This window comes from Halichoeres trimaculatus, unplaced genomic scaffold (genome assembly GCF_033239565.1).
Source record: "Halichoeres trimaculatus isolate MK-OKI-2021-1 unplaced genomic scaffold, fHalTri1.1 fHalTri1_scaffold_19, whole genome shotgun sequence".
Classification (NCBI taxonomy): Eukaryota; Metazoa; Chordata; class Actinopteri; order Labriformes; family Labridae; genus Halichoeres; species Halichoeres trimaculatus.
In genome coordinates this window covers 3,829,080-3,841,296 of record NW_027437197.1, presented here as the reverse complement: position 1 = coordinate 3,841,296, position 12,217 = coordinate 3,829,080, and the positions used below count along the sequence as shown (strand labels likewise).

Here is a 12,217-nt window from a genome sequence, read left to right as displayed (position 1 = left end):
TGACTCACTGTGCACAGACTTGACAGCTCTCACAGCGCTCGTTTTAAAGACACAGGCAGATTCATGAGACGGTACCTTCATTTACAGCCCGCACTGAGCCCCACTCTGATCTGTAATCATTACCAGATCCATAAATCATGTCTGCTGAGTGCGGCTTTCAGACTTCAGGGTTGCATAATGGTGTTGCTGGGAGTTTTGTTGAAAAGGCTTCCCTCTTGTGGCAGGTTTTTGTCTAGTCAGGCATTATTTCTTTCTTTTCAAATGGACGGTTGTTCGGGGTGCACCTCCTCTTCCCCGTCACGGGCATATGATACCTCACCTCTTTCCAGAACCTGGAGGAGGAAGACAGAGACGGAGACAGCTCTGTGTCCTGTCCCCCTGTCTCCTCATCCCCTCCTCTCCTCAAACATGTGTGAGAGCTTCGCCTCTTCCTCTGGTTTTTCCACCAGCACGCGGCGCCCTGCTTCTTCCTCAGCTGGCGCACTGACTCTGGGAAGAGGGCGAGCTGAGCTGGACTGATCTCCTCCAGCTCCACCAGAACCACCTGTGAAGCAGAGCTCGAATTACTATCACAGACATCTGATCTGCTTTTGTTTTTGCTTAATGAGTTTGTTTCCTCACCCTCAGAGATCCCTCCAGTAGATCTTTATGCAGGGCTGCAGCGTACTCAAACTTGGGCTGTTGGTTATCGCAGTCTGAGTTCATGTTTCTGTTTTCATCTGTGTTTTTTTTCTCGGTGTTCTTGCTGCAGTCGCTGCTCCCTGAGGTGGTTTTGTTATCGATACTCGTGGTGCTGCTCGCGTGTCTCTTACTGATGAAGGTGGAGGCCGTGTAGAGCAGAAGGACTCTGCGACTGGCTTGTAAGTTTTCCTCCACTGAGTCCACGATGGCTGCAGGAGGAGACAGCAGAGGAAGAGGTGATTGTTAAATTATGTTTTTAGAGAAGTCAAAGTCACAGTTAGGTCTCCATGTAACCTAAAAAATGACAACAACACTGACAGGAAAGTGATTTTTTTATTTACTTCTTGCAATTTTCAAAACCTGTAAAGTCAGAGAGGGGTAGGTGACTTCTTGTGCATGCCAAAAACAATTTTAGCATGACAACTTTGTCCACAAGAGGGCGCCAAGAATACAATGTTTCTCACAGCGCGTTTAGAACAAATCTCCAGGTGTTCACCAGCGAAGTTACTCATTATGTGAACCCAGTTTGTGACTCACCCTGCCCCGGCAGACAGTCCCGACCTGCTATGAAGAGCTGGTACCCACAATCCTCCTCCAAAACTTCAGGGAGCGTGTGTAAAGCAAACTTCTCCATCTCCTCACTAAATCCACTGTCACAGGGCTGTGGGTATGCAACATAGGCGTCATACAGCTTACCATCCAAATCTGAGAAGAAAAAATGAGAATTTGTGCGTCTTTAAGTGACTTTAGACAAGTTTAGATGAATTCTGAGTGCAGCAATTTTCAAAGAGCTAAAAAATTTAGATCATATTCAAGATGTAGGGGCTCATACACCATTTATATGTATGTTAAAGTTTCATTTAGCAGACGCTTTCATCCAAACACAAGCAAGAATTTTGACAGAGGGGAAAAAAGTAAGCGTGACAAAGTGCAACAAGGTATTAATAAGATTTTTTTTTCTAATATATTTTTTTAATTTAAATTTATTTATTTATTTATTTTATTAATAATATTTTTTTATTCTGTTCCAAGTAATTTTTTTTATTTTATTTTGTTATTTTATTATTTATTTAATAATTTTTACAATTTTATGGGTACCAATTTGATTTAAATTGAGATTCTTTAATATTTCTGATTTTTGTGATTTTAAATTTGCATTTTCAACACCTGACCATGTCACAAAAATAAGTGATGATGATGATGATGATGATGATGATGAATACAGACTATATCAGGAGCCATATTTTCCTAAAAAAAATGCACATCACATGTGAATCAGTTTTTAAGATCTATTCAGGGGATCTGACATGTCTGACTTTTTTCCAACCTAGTTTATAAACAAAGACTAAAATGAAGGATTTGAATTTGATAATAATAATAATAATAATAATAATTATAATAATAATAATAATAATAATAACAATAATAATAATAATAATAACAGTAAAATAATATATAAATAGAAAAACCTGCTGTGACAGATTACCTTTGTTTGGATAGAGGTGTGGAAACACTCTCCTGAACCACAGCACAATATCAATCTTAAAAAAGCGGTAGACGAAGACAGTGCTGATGAAGAGGACGGTTATTCCAGCAAACACCAGTCCGATGGGCAGCATGCTGTTAGGATCTGCAGAAAGTCACACACGGGACAAACATGAACAGTCCAAACATGCTGGGAAGGGTTCAAGCAGGATTCAGATGAGGTTGATATTAAACTCTGTTTTTTTTACCAGGTGGTAGCAAAGTGAAATATCTGGAGTTCATTTTTGAATCCTCTATGCACGTGTAGTTCTGGTAGAAATCCTCCTCCCTCAGAACAGTAAACACCAGCTTTCGCTCAAAGAAAAAACCTTTGTGGGGATGATCCTGGATCCAATAACTGGTGTAAAAAACATAAAGTTACAGAAAAGTAATCCACAAAAAGTCTCTAATTTAAAGTTTCTGTTGACTCGTTAAAAAATGAAGAGAAAGAATCTGTAAATCTGTGGACTGATTTTTTTGAGTGCTGCAATGATGAAAAATGATACAAACCGTTTTTTTTCCGCATAGATGCGTTCGGATGGATCATTAGAAACACATTGACCCCTCACACACCACTTGACTCCAAATGAGGGCTTCTTCCCCGCACCTGGCACAAAAACCAGGCACCGTTTGCTGAAATTGGAGCCTGCAGATGTTAAAACTTAAAGTTAAAAGGAGCTTGAGCTGATGGTATTATCATTAATGCAGGACTGATTTTGCTCCTGACTGTGTTTTGACTGCACTCACCTGTTGGTGCCTTGATTATTTCATTGAACGGCTCTCTGATTTCTGGAACCACAGGGTAGAACACTGAAAAGACAGAATGAGAAGGTGAACCAGGCGTAAAGTTTCCTCTTTGTCAGCCTCTTGAAACTTTAGCTGTGATTGTGAAAGGACGTGTCTTTCAGTTTAGGACTCACTGTCCTTTGTTCTCTCTTCTCACCTCTGACGGTTGCGTTGATGCTCTCTGACACAGATCCATTAACTCCAGCGAGAGTGAAGGTCAGCGTACAGGTATACACGCCTCTGTCCTCAGGATTCACCTTTTTAATCAAGAGCCTGTTTGTATTGGGGAACGCATACTTCTCCACACTGGGCTTTATGAGGTCACAGCCCTGGATGAGGAGGGATACCATGAGTGACCAACTTTACAGTGGGTCATTTGGCTGATATTTCACTTTTCATACAGAAAGTTAACAGCTTTCATCATTTATTTGGCAAAAAATGCAAATCATGTGTTGGAATTTGCAGCTCTTGTGCTGTCCCATTTCTCAAATGGCAAGTTTGTTCTTCAAGATAAACACTAGAATACATGTTTGTTTATTATTTTCAGTAATATTTGTTCAAAATAATCATTAAAACATGACAAAGGCTACGTTCACACTGCAGTCAAATGTGACCTGAATCGGATTTGTTTCTGATAGTGTGAACAGCACAAGTCGCATTGAATCTGACCTTTTCAAATCAGATTCAGGCCACTTTCAAATGTGGTACTAAATCAGATACATATCTGATTTTCTTGAATGTGATCGCAGTCTGAACAGTCAGGTCGCATTTAATGCGACTTTGACGTCATTCTACAGCAGCAGTTTACCTCAGGGCAAATGTTTTCAAAGTCACTTCATGGACAGAACATAACTAGGGGTTAATATAGACATGATTATTAAAAAGTGTATGTTTTTTTTAATAAAGAGTTTTAGTTATTTATCCAGCTACAAGCTTGATTAAACAATGCATTAAAGGACGAGTGATGAGAAAAAGTGAGAGAGCGCTGGTACATCGACTGGCGTCTCCATTACACACACAATAAAGGATAAAGGTGAATGAATTGTACGTTTGTATTATGATATCTAACAAACGTAGTTTATTAACACTGCGCCGACTTTTTAAATGGATTAATCAGGCTAAAATAACAGTTTACAGGACGCAGAGACACCGATGATCTACTGCGGTCCATCTCATCCGTGCGTATTTGCGCGCTGCTGTACTTTCCTATGAGACAGCGTCAGTCAGAGATCCGTCTGCTCCTGTCTGATCTGCCCTCAGACAAACTACGAACATCAGGACAGATGACAAAACTAAGGTTTTGCCTCTTTGTTCACCCATTCAGCGCACTACGACTCTGAGATACGGTAGAGACCCCGGTGTGGGAGAGAGCGTCTGCCTTAAGGTTTATAAGAAATAGAATTTAGCCATAATTACTTTAATAAGAGCTCACTCAAGGTGAGCTGCTGTAACATCAGGTTTTGCGTTATGGAAACAAACTTTCCAGCATTGTGAAGCGCAGTTTTGCTCTGTGTTTGTTGCTCCTCATCACAGTTGACATCACAGTCTCGGAATTGAGCATTAAGGGCCGCAGTCTAAACGTAGCCAAAGTGTTTTAAAACTTTTTCATTTAGATAGAGTAATTCACTTTGTGTGTGTCTGAGAAATCTTTATCAACTGTGTTACCCATTGAAAAAACCCCTATAAATCAGCAGTGGTTGCTCCAAAGTCACATGACTGAAATCAAGTGAGGTCCCATCCTTTTTGGTGGGAACCTTGAAGAAAGTGTGTCATGTTTCAGCCCCTCCTCATCAATATTTCATCAGAATGATTGTCTGTACATGGGGCGCATTAACTGTTCATCACCTGTGTTACCAACATTTTCTGCTCTTCTTACTATAGATGTTATAAAAACCAAACTGTGAAGAAAAGGAGCAGAAATATGAGCTGATGGAGGTCAGGTGGTGGCATGTTCTAGGTCTGCAGTTAGCACAAGGGACAAAAAATGGAGGAAATGTCGACTGTGTTAGCGTCAGTAAATGTAGAATTGTAGAGACAGGTTTGTCTCTTCTTGTCATGTCAGCTGGTTACTGAGATTTTTGAGCCATAATTATTTTAAATTTTGTCTAAACTAAGATATAAATGATGAGGGGCATTTCTAGGGAGCGTAGTCTGACATAGAAATGTTGAATAACTCTAAATTCAGTATAATATGGATTTATGTTGAAAAATAGTCACAACTTTTGTCCATGAGTTGTTGACAAAACTAAAAGTGGGAGTTGCTCACTTTGTACCACTTGGAATCAGGAACGATGTTGTAGCTTTTCAGTTTTTTGATATGGTCCATCAGAGGGCAGGAAAGGATGGCGTTCTGCCCAGCTGTGATGGTCTTCTTTATTTTGTTTGGCTTTCCACATCCTGAAGCAACTGGTTGATCCACGACCAGCGAAATGTTCTGCCTGAAGCACTCAGAAGGCGTCCTGTTAGGGATGAGGAAGAATTTCACATCTGTTTTAGTTCAGGGACATACACTCACCTGCCACTTTATTAGCTACACCTTGCTGGTACCAGACCCCCTTTTGCCTTCAGAACTGCCTTAATCCTTGGTGGCATAGATTCAACAAGGTCCTGGAAACATTCCTCAGAGAGTTTGGTCCATATTGACATGATAGCATCACACAGTTGCTGCAGATTTGTCGTCTGAACATCCATGATGAGAATCTCCCGTTCCACCACATCCCAAAGGTGCTCTATTGGATTGAGATCTGGGGACTGTGGAGGACATTTGAGTACAGGGAACTCATTGTCATGTTGAAGAAACCAGTCTGAGATGATTCCAGCTTTATGACATGGAGCGTTATCCTGCTGGAAGTAGCCATCAGAAGATGGGTACACTGTGCTCATAAAGGGATGGACATGGTCAGCAACAATACTCAGGTAGGCTGTGGACTTTAAACCATGCTCAGTTGGTACTAAGGGGCCCAAAGTGAGCCAAGAAAATATCCCCCACACCATTACACCAGCAGCAGCAGCTGAACCGTTGATACAAGGCAGGATGGATCTATGCTTTCATGTTGTTGACGCCAAATTCTGACCCTACCATCTGAATGTGGAGCAGAAATCCAGACTCATCAGACCAGGCAACATTTTTCCAATCTTCTATTGTCCAGTTTTGGTGTTGCTGTGTGAATTGTAGCCTCAGTTTCCTGTTCTTAGCTGACAGGAGGGTCACCCGGTGTGGTCTTCTGCTGCTGTAGCCCATCTGCCTCAAGGTTGGACGTGTTGTGTGTTCAGAGATGCTCTTCTGCAGACCTCGGTTGTAACCAGTGGTTATTTGAGTGACTGTTGCCTTTCTATCAGCTCCAACCAGTCTGTCCATTCTCCTCTGACCTCTGGCATCAACAAGACATTTTGTCCCACAGAACTGCTGCTCACTGGATATTTTCTCTTTTTGGGACCATTCTCTGTAAACCCTAGAGATGGTTGTGGGTTAAAATCCCAGTAGATTAGCAGTTTCTGAAATACTCAGACCAGCAACCATGCCACATTCAAAGTCCCTTAAATCACCTTTCTTCCCCATTCTGATGCTCGCTTTGAACTGCAGCAGATCGTCTTGACCATGTCTACACGCCTAACTGCATTGAGTTGCTTCCATGTGATTGGCTGATTAGAGATTTGTGTTAACAAGCAGTTGGACAGGTGAACTTGATAAAATGGCCGGTGAGTGCACATGAAAAGTTGTAAATCTTGGCGTTGTCGGTAGGATAAAATAAGCTCATAGAGAACAAATGGTGTCAGTGGAAAACAGCAGCTTTTATCAAATCTTTAGCTCTTAAATTTTGCATATCTTGCCTTCAAGTCAGCATTTCTGTCTTTAGCCTTACCTCAGGATGATCATATATGTTCCATTATCCCCCAGCGTCACCCTCAGAAACCATAAAGTCTCTCCCTGCACCAAGATTCGACCGGTCTGGTTGTTGATTTCTTGACCCGTCTTTGAGTCAAACCAGGTGATGTCGTACGGCACACTTGTGTAGTTGAAGAAGTCCGTTGACACCAGGATGCTAGCCAGCTTAGCTACATCCCCAGGTACGGAGTAAACCGTACCACCATACTCGTCCCACACAGGTTTGCAGCTGGTGTAGTTCTCTGAAAACAACCAATATGCAAAGAGATTTTTGACTATGTCAATCTGGGACCTCATGGACCACGAAAACTCAACTAGTTAGTCTTTTTTTCTTCATCATAAACTTTTTTGCTTCAGCTCACCTTTCAAAGATCCTGTACAGGCTCCAAGTAGTCCGAGAAAAACCAGAAGTCCTCTCATTGCCCCATGATGAACCATGGCTGAAAACAGAAATTCATGAATTCAACAAACTTACAAACCTCTCATTGTCTCTTTAGTCATATTTGTCTCTTCCTCTCTGGTTTCCCCTCTACCTCTCTCCCTCCCACATTTGTAATGTTTGTTAAAGAGTTTGTGGGTCAGATGTAGAAGCTCGTGCTTTCCTCAAGCGTGAAAACAGTTAGAGGCAACAAGCCTGTGGTTAGACCACCACCTTTACCAACCTCCTCTGGAAAGTTTTTGACTGACTGATTTAGGTCAACGGTGTCCTCTTTAAACTCTCGTTGATTGGTTTGTGATCATAACGTTCTCAGGAGTACAGGAACAACTTCCAATAAACAGTAGCATCAAAATACATAAGACAGATCTTAACCGCAGTATCTTCACCACAGGAAGTCCAAGTGCGGAAACGACTCATGAGTGGAAAAAAAAGAGTGTGCTGTGGTTGAACGCTTGACTGGTGCAGGTTGTAGATCTTAATCTGTGAGGAGAAATTTGTCGGTTGTTGCGTCATGCAGTGTTCACTTTAATACAGATAACACAGCTTTGAATTACTCCACCAATGTTTCAGGATAAGCCTCAGAAAATCTGCTGCTCTACTTCAGCTCTTTGCAAGAAGAGCTAAACAAGATCCAACATGTTTGTAAATGCTGAAAACATACCTCTGTCTGCTTCACCCTAACTTATTGTTCCCTCTAAAGTTGATGGATGTGCATTCTGAGATTAACTAATGATTGATAAATGTTTAAATCTTGTCTCTAACTTAGCCTCAATGACATATTATTAGACATAGACTGATGTTTTTTTCCTTTTATTTGAATGAATGTCAAAATGAAATTGGTGTACAATTCCATTTGTCAATTTGTCAACATTTGCTATAGATATATTATCAAATCTTATTAATGCCAAACCAACCAACCCGACTGCCTACCCAGGTATCACTTTCAAAGATGTGCAACTTGGAACTGTTATACAATCATTTGACAGATGTATGTTTACAAAGTAGAAAGAATAACAATTATAATAATAATAATAATAATAATAATAATAATAATAATGATAATAATAATAATAATAATAATAATAATAATAATAATAATAATAATAATAATAATAATAATGATAATAATAATTATAATAATAATAATAATAATAATAAAATAATAAGAATAAAAATGATAATTTAAAAAATAAATAAAAAAAAATAATTAATGTGACCGCAGTAATTAAAAAAAGATAACACTAAGCAATGACACATAAAGTTTTAAAAAATGTAATACATTTAAAAAAAGAGAAAGATACATAAGCATACAATCAGTCGCCTTCAGTATTCCGCCCATCTAGAGATATTTGTGATTCCTCAAAAAGTTGAGAAAAGGTTTCCAGGTCTCTAAGAATTGCTGGGTAGTTTTTTTAAGGGTCAATCTTATCTTTTCTAATTTCAGAAAATGTCTAATATGTATTTATTAATCAGCCAATATTGATTATTAGTACTCAAGGAGGCCGATAACTGATGTGTGGAGCCGATATTCATTTGCAGAGAAAGTGAAAATATTGGCGGCAAAATTTTGAATAATACAAACTGCAACACTTAAGCCCTTTGCACAACAGATGTGTATTTTTCACACGAATATTTCGCATGTTATTTATTTTTTTCGAACCTACTGTTTTTCAATGCAAGCTTTCACAACAGCAATGAAATTGAATTTCCCTTCTGGGATGAATAAAGTAATTTTATCTTATCTTATCTTATCTTATTGCATTTTTTTTTCAGACCGAGGTTGATTTTTTCAAAGTTTTGCTTGTGGTGAGTACATATCCGACCAATCAAAACACTTGTTGTTGACAAGTCACATACCAAAATATTCAGCACTGACTGTGTTTGCGCACCAGCACCTGGTTCTTTACGACAAAAAACATAAATCTTATTTTGCTGTTGGTGAACAAAGGCTTTTAATTTCATTGAAACGCCTCTAAGCATGAATGTTTGTTAAACAGCCCCCAGGCTCAGCAGCATGTCTTATAAAGTTTAATGAAAACTTAAAAATATAAATAGCTCCCTAAAGTTTTCTACAGTAAGAGAAGTTTTCCAAAAAATAGCTCAGATGATCAGATGATTGAAAGAAAGACAGAGCCAGAGACAAGGTTGAAAAACAGGAGAATCCCTCCTAAATCGGGAGTGTTGGCAGGTCTATCCTGGCTCAGACACAGGACAGGAGCTGCTAATTTCCATCTTTGGGGTTAAAATTGGTATTTTCAGGATGGAAGTTAACAGATACCACCTCAACGTCGGAGATGGAAAAGGCAAGAGCAGACGTGAACATTATGTCCCGGAGCAAAACCTGCTCAGAAACTGACTTCTTTAGCTAAATTAAAGCTTTTTCAAAAAAAGTAACACAATGATTACTTTTCTTGGTAACTAATTACATTTATGAAGGAGTAATCCAGTCACTTTTTTGGGAAAGTAACTATAACTAATTACTTTTTTAAAGTAATTTGCTCAACACTGTACATATTATATCCAAGTGTTGTTTTATCAGAGCTAACCCTGAATAAGGATCGAGAATGAAGGCTGCATAACCTTTTGACTCATTTGACATTGAAAGGAAATTCGTGTTATCGAGGGTTAGGTCGGACACATCTTCTCAGAAACACAAACGTGGTTTTTGTGGTGAGTTTCTCAGAAAAACCTGCAGGTTTCTGAACTCAAAGTTTTGCCACCTTTACGTCAAAATGCACGCTACTTACATTTTGAAAAGTAGCAGCAAAGTTTCAACCAGAACTGTTGCAAACTGCAGCAAAAAAGCAATGCAAAAGGTAGAAAAAAACAGGAAATGGTGCAAAAAGCAGGAGTGTACCAGATGAAGTGAACAGTAAAAACAATCCAGCAAGCGCTAACTTACACAACATGGTTAGCTCTGACCTTCAGTTATTCTATCTCGGGGAAAATGTGGTCACCTACAGATGAGAATCTAACCACCTGTCCACGAGGCTTGTGAGATGTACACTGTGAAAAAAAGTGTTGATGCATTGAGTTGTGTCACGTTTACAGTGTGAACTTGCGTCTGAAATTGTCATAACGTGTGAAAAGCTTCAGAATTTAAACTTTGGGGTTGCATCTGCAAAACAGTTCAGTTGCAGTTTACATCACCAGTGTTTCCGGCATTAAAAAGTGGTAGCTGTGGCTGGGAAATTTTTGAAACCATTATGGAGAAAATCTTCCCCAGAAGAAGAAAAATTAACATAAGCTGACCCAACATGAACTGGAGAGGCTGGTTCATCATCATTTGCAGGATGAAAATATGTCTTTCAATCACAGGGTGTGTTTGTGTTTGAGTTACTTTGCACGAAGAGATTCTCTTAAACTATTTTGGAGGAAAGGGTCCTAACACCCTCCAGGTTTGCTCTGACTCTGCTTTCATTTAAGGACTCCAGAGTAGAGTGCCTTAAGGCTCACAGTGACCCTGACCTTTGACCCTTGATCACCAAATCCTCGCCAATTCACCTTCAGCTCTAAGTTGATGTTTGTGCCAAATCTGAAGAGAATCTTTCCAGAAAGTCCTTGGATATCGTCTTAGTTGAAAGTTGCACGCTGTAATAATTTATTTTCATCAACTTTTTTTCTTTTTAAATCAAATGTTCTTTGCTGGGGACAACGGGACCTCCTTATACTGAAAATCAGTCTTTCTTCTGTCATCTTTTCTACAGTTTTAAAGGGAGAACCAGCAGTTTTTTGTGGTTAAAACAAAACATGAATCATTTACTATCTCACAGCTAGCTTGAACAGATTTAACTTGCTTACCTTCTCTTTTCCAGGTGTATTAATGTCGTCAAATCTGGAAAAAAAAATAATGAAAACTTAAAACTAAACTTGGATATTCCCAACAGACACTGGGAAAAATTGTTGTTTGAAGCAAAAAATAAAACATGACACAAAACGTTATCAAAATACAGCTTAAACACTTTAAAAAATGCAATATTTACCTTTAAAAGCACAGCATTTGCATAAATCTGATAACTTTCTTTTCTTACACTCATGAAACACAGTGGGTGGTTGGGTGAGGATAGATCTTTTGAATATCACTGGAAAGCCCAGGATGTCTCCTACAGAGCACAAAGGGTTTCATCCCTGCAGACTGTTTTGTTTATTAAGTAAAGCTCTGAAAGTTATGTCCTCTGCAGAGGTCAAAAATGCCTTTTTGGGTCTCAGAAAGACGTATTTCTTTGGGATATTGTGATGTTTGTCCCAAAATTAGCCCTGTCCTTTCTTCTCCTCCGTGAGATTTCAAGCTCATTTTTCTCACTTGTATAATTTCCTAAGTTTGATCCAATACCCTCTTTTGATCACATCGATTTGACCTTTGACCACATGTCTAATTCACACCCAAACAGTTGGAAAACTTGTAAAACAGAAACCCGTACACTTGTCATCAATTCTGTGCCAAGAAAATTGTTGGTTTAACCAGAGGATGTCCTGGAGTTTCATGCACTAAAAAACTTCTTTTACTTTCGCTTTGATGGTTTTCCCACACTGCTCCCTGATCCTTGATTTCTTCTTTCTTACTTTTCCATTCACCTTAGTAATTTAGCTCTAAAACCTTTGAAACATGGTTATATTTGTTTTCAGAGGCAGTGACAGTACAACACACGGCAGAAAACGGAAACCACTTGTGTTTCAGTTTAACTATAGTAAGAAGAAAATGACTCACCTGGGTGAGAGCGAGCCAAACACTGACAATATGCAGCAGAGTTATGAGCTCATAGAGCTGAGCGGCAGAGGAAACCTCAGCTCTGTTTTAAATATGCAGCTCCACAAGTGACTCAACAGCTCTAGGTCCCACCTACACGTCAAACTGACTTTCTTTCAACAGGAAGGAGACATAGTTCAAACTGAACCTTTGA

At 39.3% G+C, this 12,217-nt stretch overlaps 1 protein-coding gene across 1 annotated transcript; it reads right to left on the bottom strand.

The window, feature by feature from the left end:
* Positions 1 to 124: 124 nt before the first annotated feature.
* LOC141808873 (interleukin-1 receptor type 1-like) lies at positions 125 to 11,219 on the bottom strand. The gene is made up of 12 exons (XM_074695630.1): positions 11,118 to 11,219; positions 7,236 to 7,317; positions 6,855 to 7,106; positions 5,258 to 5,450; positions 3,149 to 3,320; positions 2,953 to 3,015; positions 2,716 to 2,851; positions 2,415 to 2,563; positions 2,168 to 2,311; positions 1,219 to 1,386; positions 622 to 890; positions 125 to 544 (listed from the first exon to the last, which is right to left on the bottom strand). The coding sequence occupies exons 2-12, from the start codon at positions 7,313 to 7,315 to the stop codon at positions 233 to 235; spliced, it is 1,938 nt and encodes a 645-aa protein (XP_074551731.1). The 5' UTR covers positions 7,316 to 7,317; positions 11,118 to 11,219; the 3' UTR covers positions 125 to 232.
* Between the last annotated feature and the right edge of the window lie 998 nt (positions 11,220 to 12,217).

What these genes read in the sequence shown, in the direction of transcription:
- LOC141808873 (XM_074695630.1), bottom strand. Translation starts at nt 7,315, where the DNA reads ATGGTTCATCATGGGGCAATGAGAGGACTTCTGGTTTTTCTCGGACTA. An exon ending in AATAATCAAGGCACCAACAG is followed by an intron (nt 2,852 to 2,952) that starts GTGAGTGCAGTC and finishes TAACATCTGCAG; the next exon opens with GCTCCAATTTCAGCAAACGG. An exon ending in ATCTATGCGGAAAAAAAACG is followed by an intron (nt 2,564 to 2,715) that starts GTTTGTATCATT and finishes TTTTTACACCAG; the next exon opens with TTATTGGATCCAGGATCATC.